We start from the raw sequence: 20,199 nt of genomic DNA on the forward strand, positions 1-20,199 counted from the left end.
ATAGTGGATTCAATTCCTGGGACCACCCATATGTAAAAAAATAATGTATGCACATTTGACTGTAAGTCGCTTTGGATAAAAGCACCCGCTCTATGCATGGTGTTGGGCTGCCCCATTTAGTCAACTGGTTGATTGTTTGGTCCATAGGCTGTTGGTCGACCAATATTTTTTGTTGTTGTTGTCAAACAGTGGCAAATACATTGTAAAAAATGATGGCACCTGAGACACCCGTCTGATTCACGCCTGTATGAGTGGACTAATCTATTGCGGAGGCCACGGGTATGGCTCACCAGTTGTACATTTAATTACCATTTCTAACCTACAATGTTTGTTTGGTTCCGGTAATTTATTTTAGTGCGTTCAACTTATTATTACAGTCTTACCGTTGTAATTTGTTGGAGAGGACACGTTGCTTGCGGAGCGCACCACCTAGGCTACACCGTTTTGGTGTCTTTAATTCCTTTTATGAGTTGGCAAGTTTATTCATTGTTTAAGGTTTGGAGTGCTCCTGCCAATCTGGAGTAAGGACACGCACCTGATTACACACAGAAGTAGGCCTAGGCTACCTGGCCTGCACGCAAATGTAGGCTTATACATGTGCCCATTCGGGGATTTGATACCGTTTCTGTACCGCCCAGAATATTTTCAACAATGTTGCAAGTTGACTAGCACTAGCTTAGGCCTGACCAAGTTAATAGTTGATACAATGTTTCAAGTAACTTGCAGAAGGGCCATACATGGCCTACGTGATTTATAGGTTGTGTGTATCAGGATGTTTTCTACCTGCGGGCTGCAATGTTTTTATTTGTTGGCTTTATGTAGGCTCTTTTTACGTATTTGCAATGGCAATAGAAGTTACTTTTTAGATTATCATTTTCATTTAGATATAATTTTGTTCTAAATTAAATTCAACTGTTCCACCAAAGTGTGCATATGAAAATCAGCACGCAGATCAGTAGAAATGGTACGATAGCTTGGCACTTCAAATGGAAAAGGTTGTCGACCGCCGGTGTTGTCTTACTGGTAACTTCAGGAGCATAACAGTAGAATCTGTGAAGGCCAGCAGCAGCGGGAGCAGGGTCAGAATATATATATATATATATATTTATATATATTTTTTTATATAATTATATTGATCTCTGACTCTCTCTAGTAATTTGTCTGTCTTTGTTTTTGATCGCAGTGCTTAAAGCATCAGAGAAGCTTAGTAGCCTACGTGTAGTTGATTTACCTCAAATATTTCGACCAATCGAGTCGACCAAGATTTTTTTTTAGTCGGGGATAGCCCTAGCATGGTGTGTATATTATTTGAGTTGGCCTGTACTATGACAAAGAACTGTCTGTCCTCTCGTCCATCAGCGTCCCGCTTCAACCTGGAGACAGAGTGGAAGAACAACTACCCCCGTCTGCGAGAGCTGGACAGGGTAAGGACCATCGATATATACATATATCCACACATATAAACATTTTAATTATATATATATATATATATATATATACAAACACACACACACACACATTCGGAAAGTATTCAGACCCCCTGACCTTTGGTACGTTACAGCCTTATTCTAAAATTTATTCAATTCTATTTTTTCCCTCACCAATCTACACACTGTACCCCAAAATGACAAAGCAAAAACAGGTTTCTAGAATTTTTTTCAAATGTATTTAAGAATACAAAACTGAAATATCACATTTACATAAGTATTCAGGCCCTTTACTCAGTACTTTGTTGAAGCACCTTCGGCAGCCATTACAGCCTCGAGTCTTCTTGGGTGTGACGCTACAAGTTTGGCACAACTGTATTTGGGGAGGTTCTCCCATTCTCTGCATATCTTTGGGTTCAAGTCCTGGCTCTGGCTGACTGGGTCACTCAAAGACATTCAGAGACATGCCCCGAAGCCACTCCTGCGTTGTCTTGGGTGTGTGCTTAGGGTTGTTGTCCGGATGGAAGGTGAAACTTCAACCTAGTCTGAGGTCCTGAGTGCTCTGAAAAAGGTTTTCATCAAGGATCTCTCTGTACTATGCTCCGTTCATCTTTCCCTCGATCCTGACTAGTCTCCCAGTCCCTGCCACTGAAAAACATCACCACAGTGTGATGCTGCCACCACCATGCTTCAACGTAAGGGTAGTGCAAGGTTTCCTCTAGACGTGACGCTTGGTATTGAGGCCAAAGAGTTCAATCTTAGTTTCATCAGACCTGGTCTGATGTTTCTCGTCTTTTGGTGCCTTTTGGCATACTCCAAGTGGGCTGTCATGGAAGCTATTCCTCATTAAAAGGCACGTCTAGCCACTCTACCATAAAGGCCTGACTGATGGAGTGCTGCAGAGATGGTTGTCCTTCTGGAAGGTTCTCCCATCTCCACAGAGGAACTTTGGAGCTCTTTCAGAGTGACCATTGGGTTCTTGGTCACCTCCCTGACCAAGGCCCTTCTCCCACGATTGCTCAGTTTGGCCAGCTCTAGGAAGAGTCTTGGTGGTTCCAAACTTCTTCTATTTAAGAATAATGGAGGCCACTGTGTTCTTGGACTTTCAATGCTGCAGACATTTTTTGGTACCCTTCCCCAGATCTGTGCCTAGTCACAATCCTGTCTCGGAGCTCTATGGACAATTCCTTCAACCTCATGGCATCTCCTGTATACCAACCTTACCTTGTCACAACACAACTGATTGGCTCAAATGCATTAATTTTTGGAATTTCTTTCCTTAACTTTTGACAAGGCACACCTGTTAATTGAAATACATTCCAGGTGGCCTCCCGGGTGACAGCAGTGGCTGTACTGCAGCGCCAGCTGTGCCATCAGAGCCCCTGGGTTCGCGCCCAGGCTCTGTCGTAACCGGCCGCGACCGGGAGGTCCGTGGGGCAATGCACAATTGGCCTAGCGTCGTCCGGGTTAGGGAGGGATTGGTCGGTAGGGATCTCCTTGTCTCATCGCGCACCAGCGACTCCTGTGGCGGGCCGGGCGCAGTGCGCGCTAGCCAAGGTTGCCGGGTGCACGGTGTAGCCTCCAACACATTGGTGCGGCTGGCTTCCGGGTTGGACGCGCGCTGTGTTAAGAAGCAGTACGGCTGGTTGGGTTGTGTATCGGAGGACGCATGGCATTCAACCTTCGTCTCTCCCGAGCCCGTACGGGAGTTGTAGCAATGAGACAAGATAGTAGCTACTACAACAATTGGATACCACGAAATTGGGGAGAAAAAGGGGTAAATTTAAAAAAAATATATATAAAAAAAACATTCCAGGTGACTACCTCATTAAGCTGGTTGAGAGAATGCCAAGAGTGTGCGAAGCTGTCAAGGCAAAGTGTGGCTACTTTGAAGACCAGCAAATATGAAATATATTTAGATTCCGTATGATTATTCTACAATGTAGAAAATAGTAAACATTTTAAAGTCCCTTGAATGAATAGATTTTTTTTTGTTAATTCTATTTTTTATAAATTTGCTAAAAAAATGAACATGTTTATGCTTTGTTATTATGGGGTATTGTGTGTAGATTGATGAAATTTGTTTAATCCAGTCAATTTTAGAATAAGGCTGTAACGTAACAAAAAGTCAAGGGGTCTCAATACTTTCCGAATACACTGTACAAATATATATTTCTTTAGGCCTATATATTGTTTTACTTAATTATAGGTAACTCTAGTCTAGTTAGGACTCTGTCTGCTTCTGTCCACAATAATGTCCTTTACCAGTCCAGTTTTCATGTCTAGGTTTTTCCTGACATTTTGAGAGAATGGTCAACCGTGCCAGATTCCACCAGCTAATCATGAGTTTTCTGTTCATCTTATCCTCCAGAATGAGCTCTTCGAAAAAGCCAAGAACGAAATCTTGGATGAAGTTATTAGCTTGAGTCAAGTCACACCGAAACACTGGTGAGTGTTTGCCGTGGTGAACATGTAGCCCTTCAAATGATGTTTTATTACCTACAGCTTTATGCACATTATTATTTCGTTTTTTAAGTTATTAAAATAATATGGCTAACAACTTAGTGTTCTATGCTTCATATTCAAAGGTCATTAAATGAATTCAGGAATTCCGTGGCCCTTAGACGACTTTGTCTGTAGAAGCTCTGAATGGTGCAGGTGGCTAGTGTGTGTGCTCCTGTCTGTGTATATGTGTGTTGGTCCCCCCCCCTCCCAGAGGTTAGCAGTAGGCTAAATGAGATGGATGTCCAGTGGTTGGTGAGAGGCTAAGAGCCCCTCCGAGCCCCATCTGTAGCGCTGGATCAATAGCCTGATGAATGGGCTACGGTGCGACTGGGGTTGGTGGGGGAGCCAAGATGGCCCTGTTAGCCAGCAATGCAATCGAAGCGTCTGAGAAGTGTGTTGTATTGATACGAGTGGAGCTGGGAGCAAAAACAAAGGGTTGTGTATGAAATATGAGTGTGTGTGTGTTTTGTGATAAATGAGTCTTCACCAGCAGCCCAGGGGGATTGAGTAGGGGTTTGTCCCATTGTCATACAGCCCTGGACCGATAAAGAGCCAAGCTTTAGTTAACAAGCTGCTGCGCTTTCATGGGGATTTGTCTCAAAGGGCATTCTGTTCCCTATCTAGTACACTACTTTTGACCAAAAGTAGAGCATTGTATAAGAAATAGGGTGTCATTTTGGGATGCACCCGCATAGTGTTGTCTCCAAAGCGGTGTCCAACCACAAAGCGCTCACTAGGTTGTATTTCGCCCCATCTGCCCTTTGCCCCTGCAGGGAGGCCATCCTACAGAAGAAGCTGTGGGAGCGCGTGTCCACACACGTCATCGAGAACATCTACCTGCCGGCAGCCCAGACCATGAACTCTGGCACCTTCAACACCACCGTGGACATCAAGCTCAAACAGTGGACGGACAAGCAGCTGCCTCACAAGGCATTAGAGGTAGAGTTAGACTGCTGCTCCCTCCATCTCTTTAAATCTCTTCATGGCTGTGGAGCTATAGTGCATTTGGAAAGTATTCAGACCTCTTCCCCTTTTCCACACTTTGTTACATTACAGCCTTATTCTAAAATGGATTAAATAAACATATTCCCTCATCAATCTACGCACAATACCCCATAATGACAAAGCAAAACTGTTTTTTAGAATGTTTTGCAAATGTATTAAAAATAAGAAACAACTTATTTACATAATTATTCCGACTTTTTGCTATGAGACACGAAGTTGAGTTCCGGTGCATCCTGTTTCCATTGGTCATCCTTGAGATGTTTCTACAACTTGGAGTCCACCTGTGGTAAATTCATTTGATTGTACATGATTTGGAAAGGCACACACCTGTCTATATAAAGTCCCGCAGTTGACAGTGCATGTCAGAGCAAAACCAAGCCATGAGGTCAAAGGAATTGTCTCTAGAGCTCTGAGACAGGATTGTGTTGAGACAGATCTGGGGAAGGGTAGCAAAGCATTTCTGCAGCACTGAATATCCCCAAGAACACAGTGGCCTCCACCATTCTCAAATGGTGGAGGTCAGAGAGGTGACCAAGGACCTGATGGTCACTCTGACAGAGCTCCTGAGTTCCTCTGTGGAGATGGGAGAACCTTTCAGAAGGACAATCATCTCTGCGGCACTCCACCTTTCAGCCCTTTATGGTAGAGGGGCCAGACGGAATCCACTCCTCAGTGAAATGCACATGACAGCCCGCTTGGAGTTAGCCAAAAGTCACCTAAAGGACTCTCAGGCCATGAGAAACAAGATTCTCTGGTCTAATAAAACTCTTTGGCTTGATTGCTAAGCATCACGTCTGGAGGAAACCTGGCACCATCCCTACTGTGAAGCATGGTGGTGGTGGCAGCATCATGGTGTGGGGATGTTTCAGCCTCCTGGAACTGGGAGACTAGTCAGGATTGAGGGAAAGAAGAACGAAGCAAAGTACAGAGATCCTTGATGAAAACCTGCTCCAGAGCGCTCAGGACCTCAGACTGGAGCGAAATTCACCTTCCAACAGGACAATGACCCTAAACACATAACCAAGACAAAGCAGGAGTGGCTTCGGGACAAGACTCAATGTCCTTGGGTTGCCCGGACTTGATCCCGATCAACCATCTCTGGAGAGACCTGAAAATAGCTGTGCAGCGACCCTCCCCGTCCAACCTGACAGAGATTGAGGATCTGCAGAGAAGAATGGCACATCTGTATTTTGGGGAGTTTCTCCCAATCTTGTACTGTCATACCCAAGAACACTCAAGGTTTGTAATCGCTGCCAAAGGTGCTTCAACAAAGTACTGAGTAAAGTAAAAAATATATATATATGTTTATACATTTGCGGTCATTTTTAAAAACCTGTTTTTGCTTAGTCATTATAGGGTATTGTGTGTAGATTGATGAGGGGGAAAAAAACTTGTAATCCATTTTGGAATTAGGCAGTAACAAAATGTGGATAAAGTCAAGGGGTCAAAATACTTTCCAAATGCACTGTAAATGTCATAAGGAATTGTTTGTCTTGTCAGGACTCTCTGTTGCGATTATTTCAGATGATGGAAACAAATGTATTATTATTGGCGATGGATGGTTTTACTGTGGTCGTCAATAATGTCCTTTTTGTTCCAAATGTGCATTTTCCTCGCAATCACTATGTCTGTGACCATTCTGATTGGTATGACAGTAACGGTATGCGAATACTGTGGCATTGTCTCTGTAGCTGGCCATGGTGCTGTGTTGATACAAGGCCCGATCCTCTCCTCTGTCCCCCCCCCCAGGTCGCCTGGGAGACGCTGCAGGAGGAGTTCGCCCGCTTTATGGCCGAGTATAAAGGGAAGGACCAGGACGACATCTTTGACAAGCTCAAGGAGGCGGTGAAGGACGAGAGCATCAAGAGGCACAAGTGGAACGAGAGGGCCATGGACAGCCTGGTACTTAAACATGGACACACACACACACACACACAGAGTAAAAAGACTGACATCGCAATACTCTTTACTCTTTCGCATATTCAACCACATACAGCAGGCAAACATTATTGTACGCCCAGGTTTCCTGTCTCCCCTTGTGCGTAATGTCCTTTCTGCTGTCTGTGTGGGTTGTCAGAGGGTGATCCAGCACAATGCTCTGGAGGACCGCTCCATCACAGACAAGCCCCAGTGGGACGCGGCCATCCAGTTCATGGAGGAGACCCTGCAGGCACGCCTCAAAGACAGTAGGTCACACACTCACCTTCACCGTGGCTTACTGCCTTTACAATCAACCTCTTTCCCTGCCTGTGTTGATGATGTGTGTATGTCTCCTTCTCTCTGCACCTGTCTCTCTCTGTTAGGGTTGTCACGATACCAGAATCGCTGTACCACCCTACCAGATTTTCCGTGCCGAAAAAAGGAAACAGGATTTAGACTAAACTCTTATGGTCCTATTAAAAAGATACTTCATGTAAAATTGTGGGTGCTATAGCTCGCCAATTAAAACAAATGTGACTCTAGGTGACATAATGCTGTTTGTTTCTAACACCGGGACTGTTTTCCTCAAGATATGAAATCCGCTTCGTGTTTTGTTTTCTTACCACGATACTTCAGAGGGTCGCGCTACTGGTATCGTGACAACCCTAATCTCCCTCCCTCCCTCTTTGCACCTGTCTGCTTCTACACTACCTCTCATACTACGATCTCACAACCTCTGTGTGTCTCTCCTAGCGGACTCTGTGATAAATGACATGGTGGGTCCTGACTGGAAGCAGCGCTGGATGAGCTGGAAGAACCGCTCGCCCGAGCAGCACACACGCAACGAGACGCGAAACGAGCTGGAGCGCCTGCTGAAGCTCCACGAGGACCACACGGCCTACCTGGCCAACGACGAGGTCACCACCGTCCGCAAGAACCTGGAGGGCCGAGGGGTGGAGGTGGACCCTGCCCTGGTAAGGGAGACCAACTCTGGTCACATTTTCTGGTCACAAGTCTTAGAAAGTCCAGTGGAGGAATGCATGTAATAACTTTGCAATAAGTACGTATGCATTTATTGAGGAACTGGGCAGGTGGAAGTCGTATTGTGTTTTCAGATCACTGCTGATAGAGGAGATGAGTACTCAAAGACACAAGTATATCAATTCCCAATCTGTCCTTCATACCATCATGGCCACCTAATCATCCCCCGTTTACAATTGGCTCATTCGTCCTCCCCTGTAACTATTCACCATGTCGTTGCTGTAAATGAGAATGTGTTCTGAGTCAACTTACCTGGTAAAATAAGGGTTAATTTTAAAATCAAATAGAATTTAGATGCGCGCACACACACAACCTATCCCACATCCCAAGACACCATGAAGCAGAGCCTGTCCCTCTCGCATTCTGGCCCTCTACTACTTCCTGTGTTCCAGATCAAAGACACGTGGCACCAACTGTACAGGCGTCACTTCCTGCAGAAGGCCCTGCAGCACTGTAACCTGTGTAGACGAGGCTTCTACTACTACCAGAGGCACTTTGTCGACTCTGAGGTAAGTGACCTCGGCTCCAAGGCAAGCTGCCAGAGGTAGCTGTTCTCAACTAAGATTTCAGAGACACATTGAGGTGAATTCAACAAGGCTTTCGTTTCGGCGAACAAGTTACCGTAGTAACACTTTCAGTTGAAGGATTTGATTTGAATGAACGTTCCAAAATGTTACGGTGAAGGCACAAATAGCTCATTTTTTGTAAGGATTATTCATTCTTACTCGCTATAATACCCTACATCAGAAGGACGTTCATTTCCAATGGAATCTGCCGTTTGCCTTGCAGCGTTGCAGACGCTGTTCTGTGTGGTGCATATGTTGGATATATCCAACTGTATGTGTAGACTTGACAGAAGTGGAAGCACAAGGTGAATGTTGAACTGTTGCACACGTGTTCAGTAAAAAATTGCATTACATAATGAGAAAAGTTTGACTGCAGAATTTATTACGCAGCATTGATGCATTGACGCTGCAGTTAGCACAAAATAAATGGAACGTGTCATTGTATGTTAGAAAAAGTTTGAGAACTATTTCCCTTGTTGAACGCATCTTTTGGACTGTAGTGCATTGTCCATCGAGCGACACTACCCTTTCCCCTGCCTGCAGTAAAAACCATGCGTGTCACTTCTACCCTATCTCATTTTCACAGTCTTGTTTCTCTTCTTCCATAGCTGGAGTGCAATGACGTAGTGCTGTTCTGGAGGATCCAGAGGATGCTGCTTATCACAGCCAACACGCTCAGACAGCAGCTAACCAACACAGAGGGTAGGCTGGGACCGGGGTATAGGGCCCGGACCGGGGTAAAGGGCCGGTACCGGGGTATAGGGCCGGGACCGGGGTATAGGGCTGGAAATTGGGATTTCAGCCGTTACAAAATGTGGAAATCAAACTGGAAACCAGTGGAACAGACTTCCTGTGTTCATCGTTGCAGAGATTGCCATGCCAGCATAGGCTTCATGGCTAGCTTGATTATCATGAGTTAGCTAACGTTGGGCTAGGCAGAACTGGGTAGGGTCATCCAAGACTGAGCTACAATGAACTTGGGCTTAGCAGGGCAGAACGAACCGCCCATGGTCAATATTATTGTCATGTACCAACACACAAGCCCTCACTAGAGCATACAGGCAGGCAGCTGCATACCGGCCCCACCGGCCTGAAACTGAAGGCTTTATATCTCTGAACTGGTTCAAATGAGAGGGACGGTGAACAGTCCGTTGAGTCATAGAGTTTGAACGGAGAATGTCTGCCCTCAGTCTGACCCTGTCTGAGTGAGCTACGGTGTACTGGGGAGCTAGGTAGCAGACACAGAAGAATTATAGCCCATGTCCCAAATGGCACCCTGTTCCCTACATAGTGCCTTACTTTTGACCTAGTGCACAGTTGTTTACCAGTGCCCATAGTGAATACGGTGCCATTTGGGATGCAGCTACGCCATTAGCTGAGCTATATGGTGGAACCAGATGTGCTGTAAGCTAGGGCTGGGCGATATGGCCTAAAAGTCATGTCTAAAACTTTTATGGACTTCACAGTATATCACATTTAAAAAATAAATAAAAATTCTCGAAATAAGTTGATGGTACAATTAAAGGTCAAATCCACTGCACTTCAAGCAGACAGCAATAATCTATTGAATTCAGAGCTCGTGAAATTATACTTTAGGATAAATATACAGTGCATTCGGAAAGTATTCAGACCCCTTGACTCTTTCCACATTTTGTTAGGTTACAGCCTTATTCTAAAATTGATTAAATCGATTTTTTTCCCCCCCTCATCAATATATACACAGTACCCCATAATGACAAAGCAAAAACAAGTTTGGATTTTTTTGGGCAAATGATTACAAATAAACTATCACATTTCTGTAAGTATTCAGACCCTTTACTCAGTACTTTTTTGAGGCACCTTTGGCAGCGATTACGGTCTTGGGTCTTCTTGGGTATGACGCTACAAGGTTTCCTCCAGACGTGGCATTGGCTTGGCATTCAGGCCAAAGAGTTCAATCTTGGTTTCATCAGACCATATAATCTTGTTTCTCATGGTCTGAGAGTCCTTTAGGTGTCTTTTGGCCAACACCAAGTGGGACCATGGTCCTTCTCCTCCGATTGCTCAGTTTGGCCGGGTGGCCAGCTCTAGGAAGAGTCTTGGTGGTTCCAAACTTCTTCCATTTAAGAATGATGGAGGCCACTGTGTTCTTGGGGACCTTGAATGCGGCAGAAATGTTTTGGTACCCTTCCTAGTACATTTGTTTCCATCATCTGACAATTCCTCTCGACCTCATGGCTTGGTTTTTGCTCTGACATGCACTGTTAACTGTGGGACTTTATATAGACAGGTGTGTGCCTTTCCAAATCATGTCCAATCAATTGATTGTACCACAGGTGGACCAGTCAAGTTGTAGAAACATCTCAAGGATGATCAGTGGAAACCGGATGCACCTGAGCTCAATTTCGAGTCATAGCAAAGGGTCTGAAAACGTATGTAGATAATGTTTTTCTGTTTTTATTTTTTATACATTTGCAAAAATGTCGAAACCAGTTTTGGCCTTGTCATTCTGGTATATTGTGTGTAGATTGAGTCAAAAGGGGGTCTGAATACTTTCTGTGTGTACTGTATGCTTCACCAAACATAAGACCCACTAATAATGTAATAATATAATGGCTTTCAAGTCTATGAAAATGCCCTTTCTGGTACAGATTTAACCAGAACCATGCATAATACATTCACTAATAATGAATAACTTCTTGTTGCAAGTTAACACAGGTCTGAACAATCTCTCAAGCACAAGCCCACGTGCTAGTGAGTAGCCAGCTAATCATTTTCTATATTTGAAGTTAAGCCAACTTGAATCTATTCTTCTAGCTAACGAGGCAGAACAATTGAATTGTTATTCACACATACTGTCCATCTCCGACTGTTTGAACAGCATGCTTGCCGGTCTACTTTGTTCAGATGTTGAAATCAAGTGGCCTACCTTATTTCGCAGGATGTTAAATGACTTGCCAATTTCTGATATAATTGTTCTTTATGATTAGTTTGTTTTTTATAAATGTGCAATAGACAGCTGGTGTAACAGTCTTAGGCTAAAATGCTGCTAGCACTAAGTGATACCGCATTGCCCTGCGCGATAAACGTAGGCTTTTCCAGAATCAATGTTCATTGATACTCCCGTTTTTTTAGTAGTGTCTGGCTCCGCACGTAATTTGAGGAGTTGAGACATAAAATGGGTGTTGTTAGAAAGGTTAACTTCTCCTTTTATTGCGGTAAAATAATGTCTCACTGTGTTTCAGCGTCCATATGATCTATTCTGTTGGACCAAACCGCAAATGCAAATAGCGAGTTGAAACCGCTTGTCGGAGAGTAAGTGATCTCTCATCTTTGTTGATGTGAGTGGCAGGGGTAGCGCGTGTGTGTGTGTGTGTGTGTGAGAGAACAGAGAGGAAGAGGTGACGCGAGAGGTTTCACTCTGTCCAAAATAACCCCAGGGTGTTTGTATGGACTTATTCTGGACCTCAGCTTGTCGCTTGCCTTCCCGCCGTTGGAACAACGACTCCCATTGTTATGGCGGAGACATGAGCATCTCGTCATTACATAGAAATCTGGTGTAAATGGGAAGGTGCACCCAGCGCAGACAGGAACGAAGGAGACGAGACCAAAAAGACAACATTTAGAACAAGTGGACATCAACGCTCATAAAAACAATATATAGATTTGAATTAATCAAATTATTTTGATATATCACCCAGCCTTATTGTAAGCTCAACTGTCTTGTCCAAAGAGCACTTGCTCCATATTTCTAGGCATATATATATATATATATATATATATATATATATATATATATATATATATATATATATATATATATATATATATATCTTTCTATATATCCACCCCACTGCCTTCAGAACAGCCTCAAGTCGTCTGGCATGGACTCCACAAGGTGTCAAGCGTTCCACAGGGATGCTGGCTCATGTTGACTCCAAAGCTTCCCACAGTTGTCAAGTTGGCTGGATGTCCTTTGGGTGGTGGATGATTCTTGATACACACGGGAAACTGTGAAAGTGTGAAAAACCCAGCAGCGTTGCCGTTCTTAACGCAAACCGGTGCTCCTGGCACCTACTACCATACCCCGTTCAAAGGCACTTGTCTTTTGCCCATTCACCCTCTGAATGGCACACACACACAATCCATCTCAATTGTATCAAGGCTTAAAAATCCTTATTGTAACCTGTCTCCTCCCCTTCATCTACACTGATTGAAGTGGATATAGCACGTGACGTCAATAGGAGATCATAGCTTTCACCTTGATTCACCTGGTCAATCTGTGTAATGGAGTGAGCAGGTGTTCTTAATGTTTTGTAGGCTCTGTCTAGGTCTATGTTTGCTATGTCTTTGATGTCTGACATTTTGTGGTGTGTGTGTTCACATATTCAGTGCGGCGCCTGGAGAAGAACGTGAAAGAGGTGCTGGAGGACTTTGGTGAGGACAACGAGAGGAAGGTTCACCTCATCACCGGACGCAGAGTACAGCTGGCAGAGGACCTCAGTGAGTCACCTCACACACACATTACACACACCAGCTACACACACACACACACACACACACACACACACACACACACACCAGCTACACACACACACTCACACACACTTCGGTTTAACCAGAATGGTACAGTCACATTTGTGGTCCCTCCTGTTTATGCCTTACTAACGAATAGATCACTTATATTATGGTACCCAGTGGAAGAACAAATATTGTTTTGAATATGATGAATTTGGCTGTGCGTTTCTCTTTCGCCGATTTGACGGCCGTGTGTTTTTGCAACGTACCAGACGCCACTAGATGGCAGTGGTGGAAAAGGATAGGTGAAGTCTTCTCATTCACCATATGTCAGCACATTGGAAGAGCTTGACCATCCCCTGTATGTTACTGCTACGGATTGACCGCTAACAGTGGGATGTCTGCTTCGTAGCTTAATTTACTGTATACCCCCCCGCCACACGCATGTGCATTCTGGACACACACATTTTTACATGTCCTTACACTTTAGGAACTTAGCAGACACACACTCTCTCTATTTCAAGATACGTGAATGCGCGTATGGACACACACTCACACACATACTCTCTCGCTCTCTCTTTCATCTCTCCTTGGGACTTGAGACTTTAATTGCTGCTCTCGGAGAGGAGGTGGTAAGCAAAAGAGCGGGAAAGAGAGTGTCTGGCAGCAGCATTTAGGTAACAGTGTGCTGCCCGCCGCCTGTCATGTCGACTAGCCCAGCCCTGCTCTCTGGTAAGAAGCTCTGCTGGTTAAACACAGCAATATGTGGAGCGGCCGAGTGGAGTGTCGACAAGCCCAGACGTGCTCTCTCTCACACACACACACACACACACACACACACACACACACTGATAACAGAGGAAGCAAAGTGACAGTGCCTGCGTGTGCTTCTATAACTTTCAACATCGTCATAGTATAATTTTTCTATGGTAGTGCACTATATGACCCATTTGAATATACAGTACCAGTCAAAAGTTTGGACACGCCTACTCATTCAAGGGTTTTTCTTTATTTTTACTATTTTCTACATTGTAGAATAACTTTATTTTATTTTTTATATATATATATATATTTGAGGTTCTTCAAAGTAGCCACCGTTTGCCTTGATGACAGCTTTGCACACTCTTGGCGTTCTCTCAACCAGCTTCAAGAAGAATGCTTTTCCAACAGTCTTGTAGGAGTTCCCACGGATGCTGAGCACTCCTTCACTCTGCAGTCCAACTCATCCCAAACCATCTCAATTGGGTTGAGGTCGGGGGATTGTGGAGGCCAGGTCATCTGATACAGCACTCCATCACTCTCCTTCTTGGTCAAATAGCCCTTACACAGCCTGGAGGTGTGTTTTGGGTCATTGTCCTGTTGAAAAATAAATGATAGTCCCACTAAGCGCAAACCAGATGGATGGTGTATCGCTGCAGATTCTGGTTAAGTGTGCCTTGAATTCCACAAATTAACTTTTAACAAGGCACACCTGTTAATTGAACTGCATTCCAGGTGACTATCTCTTGAAGCTGGTTGAGACCATGCCACGAATGTGCAACCCAAGGCAAAGGGTGGCTACTTTGTAAAATCTCAAATATAAAATATATTTTGATTTCTTTAACACTTTTATTTGGTTACTACATGATTCCATATGTTTCATAGTTTTGATGTCTACACTTATTTTACAATGTAGAAAATAGTAAAGAAATTCAGAAAATCCCTTGAATGAGTAGGGTGTCCACATTTTTGACTGATACTGTGTACATACAGTGCCTTTGGAAAGTATTCAGACCCCTAGACTTTTTCACATTTTGTTACGTTATACAGCTTTATTCTAAAATTGATTAAAAAAATATATATATATATCACCAATCTACACGCAATACCCCATAATGACAAAGCAAAAACAAGTTTTTAGAAATTTTAGATCATTACTAAAAAAAATGAAATCATATTTACATAACTATTCAGACCCTTTACTCAGAACTTTGTTGAAGCACCTTTGGAAGCGATTACAGCCTCGAGTCTTCTTGGGTATGATGCTACAAGCTTGGAACACCTGTATTTGGGGAGTTTCTCCCATTGTTCTCTGCAGATCCTCTCAAGCTCTGTCAGGTTGTATGGGGAGCATTGCTGCACAGCAATTTTCAGGTCTCCAGAGATGTTCGATCGGTTTCAAGTTTCGGGCTCTGGTTGGGCAACTCAAGTACATTGAGGCTTGTCCGGAAGCCACTCCTGCGTTGTCTTGGCTGTGTGCTTAGGGTCGTTGTCCTGTTGGAAGGTGAACCTTCGCTCCAGTCTGAGGTACTGAGCACTCTGGAGCAGCTTTTCATCAACGATTCTCTGTACTTTGCTTCGTTCCTCTTTCCCTCGATCCTGACTTGTCTCCCAGTCCCTGCCACTGAAAAACATCACCACAGTGTGATGCTGCCACCACCATGCTTCACCGTAGGGATGGTGCCAGGTTTCCTACTGATGTGACGCTTGGCATTCAGGCTAAAGAGTTCAATCATGGTTTCATCAGACCAGAGAATCTTGTTTCTTATGTTCTAGGAGTCCTTAGGTGCCTTTTGGCAAACTCCAAGCAGGCTGTCATGTGCATTTTATCGAGGAGTGGCTTCCGTCTGGCCACTCTACCGTAAAGGCCTGATTTGGTGGAGTGCTGCAGAGATTGTTGTCATTCTGGAAGGTTCTCCCATCTCCACAGAGGAACTCTGGAGCTCTTTAAGAGTGACCATCGAGTTCTTGGTCACCTCCCAGACCAAGGGCCTTCTCTCCCGATTGCTCAGTTTTGCCGGGCGGCCATCTCGAGGAAGAGTCTTGGTGGTTCCAAACTTCTTCCATTTAAGAATGATGGAGGCCACTGTGTTTTTGGGGACCTTCAATGCTGCGGACATTTTTTGGTGCCCTTCCCCAGTTCGGTGCCTTGACACAATCCTGTCTCGAAGCTCTACGGACAATTCTTTCGGCCTCATGGCTTGGTTTTTGCCCTGACATGTACTTTCAACTGTGGGACCTTATATAGACAGGTGTGTGCCTTTCCAAATGATGTCCAATCAATTTAATTTACTACAGGTGGACTCCAATCAAGTTGTAGAAACATCTCAAGGATGCTCAACGGAAACAAAAGGCACCTGAGCTCAATTTTGAGTCTCATATCAAAGGGTCTGAATACTTATGTAATTAAGGTATTTCAGTTTTTTATTACTTAATTGTTTGAAACCTGAACATTTTACTTCATTTTATGAGTTAAGTCTTACCTTGTTTCAAAGTAGCCTAGGCAACCCTGATTGGCAATATGGTGCCATTTGGGATGCAGACCTAGGAGTGAAAGGGAAAAGATAAAAGGTTGCGGCGTGTGTGAATTAAAAAACACCTCCTTGGGTGGGTGTGTGCGCGTTGGTGTGTGATATAGCTTAGCTCTCAATTTTTTATCTGTTTATGATTTCATACATATTCAGAGGTGTGTGTGTGTGTGTGTTTCGTGGTCAACACAATTACCTGTCTGTTAGCACCGTATGTGTTTTCTGTGCGTATTCACATGTACTTCTGTCTCGACTCGTGGTCAATACGATACCTACCCTTGAGGAGCAGGCATAGTCACAGTCATGTGTCTCTTTCCGGTATGCCAGTGGGGCTGCAATGAGTCACTAGGCCTTGTTCCTGTCTGTTTGTGCCTGCTACCGTGGTAACGGGAGACCCTGGGAGAGAATTCATATGCTGTTGGCCGTGACACACACACACACACACGCGCTCTGACCCTCCCCCAGGAACTGATCGTTAGTCATACAGAGGACTATACCAATAAAGACAAGTCCAGGCCTGTTGACAGAGTGTGTGTTGGGGTTGTTGCTAACTTGTATTAAAGTGTGTGGGTGTTTACAGTAGCCTGTGTGTGTGTGTGGATCGTTGCTAACTGGCTCCGTGTTGGTAATTCTTTGTTGGTAGGCAGAGAGAGCGGCCCATAATAACAGGCTATTGTGCAGTGACAGACTGAGGCGTCCACACTACAGTAGCCTGCTTATTTAGTGAAGCCCTGCTAAGTGTATTAGTGGAGCAGCATGAGAGAAGCGTGCTGCCAGCCTGCCAATGCCTTGTCCTCTCTGTTTCCAACACACACACGTGTGCTCACACATACACATACACACACCATTTACCATGACACACACATACACACACACAGTTGAAAAAATGAGGGCACACACACAAACACACGCGCTAGCCTATTGTTAGTTCTTCCTCAGTTTAGTTTGTTAAAGGTGTGTGCATTTGACGGCGCTTTCCACTTGCAGCTATGATATGGTTGTTGCTGTGTCTGGCTCCTATCTTTGTTTGCCGGCTAGACTGGCATTCAGGTGTTGCCTTGAACACACATACACGCCTCTCTTTCGACTGTTTGACCCTTCTTCAACACACACACAACACACTCTCACAAACACCACCGTGTTTCACCTATAGCCCTGTGGCTGTTAAATCGTTGTCGCCACTACAAAATGTTTTTTTATTTTATTTTTTATAAATATTTCTGCTTTTTAAAGGGATATCTAGCTGCAAACTAGCATTAACACAATAACTGGAAGTCTATGTGAACAACTAGAACGCTAGGTGTTTCCATAGAGTTCCTTTCATTGTCCATAGCTAGCAATAGCTCATGAAACTGCCTTCAACTCCCTTCAAACTGCATAAAAAGACATTCAAACGGTATCTGGTAATTCATTTGACTGTTAAAAAAATAAATAATGAATCCCGCACTATCCCTTTAAGATAAGTGACAAGTTATACAAAGTATAAGTCAGCAGAAGTGACCACAACCCCCCCCACCCACCCACCCACTACTTTTGCCACTGCTGCTGAAAACAATCTTTGGGGAAGCACTGACACATGTTCTCTCTCTCACTCACTCACTCACTCACTCACTCACTCACTCACTCACACACTCACTCACTCACTCACTCAATCACACACACACACACCCTCACTCACTCACTCACTCACTCACTCACTCACTCACTCACACACCCTCACTCACTCACACACCCTCACTCACTCACACACCCTCACTCACTCACACACCCTCACTCACTCACACACCCTCACTCACTCACACACCCTCACTCTCCCTCACTCACACCCTCACGGACGCGCGCACACACACACACACATCAGTTGTTAGGTTGAGTTTAAAAGGGGCTGCCTTCACTTCCTATTATGGGGGTCATGTTCTCTCACCCAACCACCAGAAGGGAAACAGAGAGGAATAGAATAAAGGAGAAGACGCTCCTCTCTTCGTCCCCTGCTTCTATCACAGAGGAGTTCCTAGACCTACGTAGGGAATAGGCTGCCATTTGGGATGCAGACGTCCGACTCCTTCCCAGAGTGTTTGAGGAGGGAGAGTGGTGGGGCTGGGAACACAATGGTCACACCCCATGTTGGCGGAGACGGACGGGAGGTTACCTGCAAGCCAGACAACCCGCAGAGAGTATCCCTGCCTGGGCTTGTCCTCCTCCTCCGACGTCCTCTTGTCACTCGGAGGAACCGAGGAGGAGTGATGCTTCAGGAGTCGAGGCTGATTTTCAGAATACTTTCACTTTATCAAAAGCTGTGCAGGAGGAGGATAGGGGTTCTGAAGGGATGTAAGATACACTATCAAAGCGGGTATCGACCACACAACCTTGTGTAACAAGGCGTTGAGCCATGGTGCTCCTGAACTCCAAAACGTTCATTGGAACTTTACCGACGCTTCTGCACTCCAACCTTACGGTTTGCGGAGCACTTTTTTTTTTGAAGACCCGAGCTACGTTAGGTCAAATGGGTTCAATCCATTCATGTAAGGTTGTCAGTCTAGATGTAGTACGAGTTGAGGATCGTGCTGGTTAGCCGTCTGACAGTGTGGAGTTGGTTGTCTGTCTAATGTAGACCTAGATGTGTGCTAGAGGGGGCTGTGTCCCAACTGGCACTCTCTATTTCCTGTGGGCCCTGGTCAAAAGTAGTGCACCATATAGGGAATCGGGTGCCGTTTGGGACGTTGCCCTGGAGGTCTCCGAAGGGCAGTGGAGCCCATCACTCTAAATGACCAGATCGACTCTACTGGGCTCTTAGATAGGGCTCAGCGCACAGGCACAAGACTAAGTGCCGAAGTCCAACTTGGAAGTTTGGAGTTCTCTATAAAGTTAGGCTATTTTCTTTGCCATTTCTCCCCTCAATTAGGCTTGGGTGGTATACTGTGTCTACTGGGGTATTTTTAAATTCCGACGGTATGATTTTTCAATACCTTTTTAAAAACGTATATTTTGAGGCACCCTAAAGCGTCTTTTTTATTTAACCTTTATTTAACTAGGCAAGTCAGTTAAGAACAAATACTTATTTACAATGACGGCCAAACCCGGACGACACTGAGCCAAATTATGCGCAGCCCATTGGGAATCCCACTCACGGCCGGGTTGCAATGCAGCCTGGATTCGAACCAGGGTGTCTGTAGTGACGCCTCTAGCACTGAGATGCAGTGCCTTAGACCGCTGCGCCACTCGGGAGCCCTATCTGAGATGTGCCAAATAAATGATCACCAGCTCAGGGCTCCAGCTATTCAGTTGGCTCGCTAACTTGCTAGCTTAGTGGCTAGATTGCAAGATCAAGTTTCTTGGTTACAGCTTCTTAAATATGTGTATTATGATGTATTTATTTTTACATTTGGAAAGAAATGGCACCGCTTGTGTGCACTGCCGGTAATACCGTATACCGCGGTATGGTACAGGAACGGTATGACGGTGTGAACATCTGGATACCACTCTACCCTCCATCTAGTTCCAAACTACAGACCCGCAAAGCCAAATGCAGGCCCCGGGCAAAATGAATTTGAGGCTCTCGATCATCCAACAGTCACCTGAGGGTCGTCTTTAACCACGTATGATATAATGAGATCCAATACATTTTTCCTGGTAAATAGAAAATATCAAGCTAATGTATTTAATGGTGATATTAGACATGATACAAGTGGCCGTCTTGTGATGTTTGGCTGAACTCCGACGTGGGCCTCTCCTCTCGCACACCTGTGTGCTGTCTGGCCCGTCCCCCTGCAAGACTCGACAGGAGGAGATCCCACCAGTTTAGCTGTGTGTGTGTGTGTGTGTGTGTGTGTGTGTGTGTGTGTGTGTGTGTGTGTGTGTGTGTGTGTGTGTGTGTGTGTGTGTGTGTGTGTGTGTGTGTGTGTGTGTGTGTGTGTGTGTGTGTGTGTGTGTGTGTGTGTGTGTGTGTGTGTG

At 44.8% G+C, this 20,199-nt stretch overlaps 1 protein-coding gene across 11 annotated transcripts in view; it reads left to right on the top strand.

Moving 5' to 3' along the window:
• LOC139408984 (dynamin-like GTPase OPA1, mitochondrial) overlaps positions 1-20,199 on the top strand; it is a 58,152-nt gene that overhangs the window by 25,376 nt on the left and 12,577 nt on the right. For all 11 annotated transcript variants that reach the window (XM_071153560.1, XM_071153550.1, XM_071153549.1 and 8 more), the window contains 9 exons: positions 1,360-1,424; positions 3,799-3,875; positions 4,706-4,871; positions 6,687-6,839; positions 7,015-7,123; positions 7,611-7,831; positions 8,291-8,407; positions 9,073-9,166; positions 12,836-12,946. In XM_071153560.1, the coding sequence (XP_071009661.1) occupies positions 1,360-1,424; positions 3,799-3,875; positions 4,706-4,871; positions 6,687-6,839; positions 7,015-7,123; positions 7,611-7,831; positions 8,291-8,407; positions 9,073-9,166; positions 12,836-12,946 (1,113 nt within the window). The remainder of the gene's footprint in view (positions 1-1,359; positions 1,425-3,798; positions 3,876-4,705; positions 4,872-6,686; positions 6,840-7,014; positions 7,124-7,610; positions 7,832-8,290; positions 8,408-9,072; positions 9,167-12,835; positions 12,947-20,199) is intronic.

The sequence above is a fragment of the Oncorhynchus clarkii genome, chromosome 5 (assembly GCF_045791955.1).
Source record: "Oncorhynchus clarkii lewisi isolate Uvic-CL-2024 chromosome 5, UVic_Ocla_1.0, whole genome shotgun sequence".
NCBI classification, from domain to species: Eukaryota; Metazoa; Chordata; class Actinopteri; order Salmoniformes; family Salmonidae; genus Oncorhynchus; species Oncorhynchus clarkii.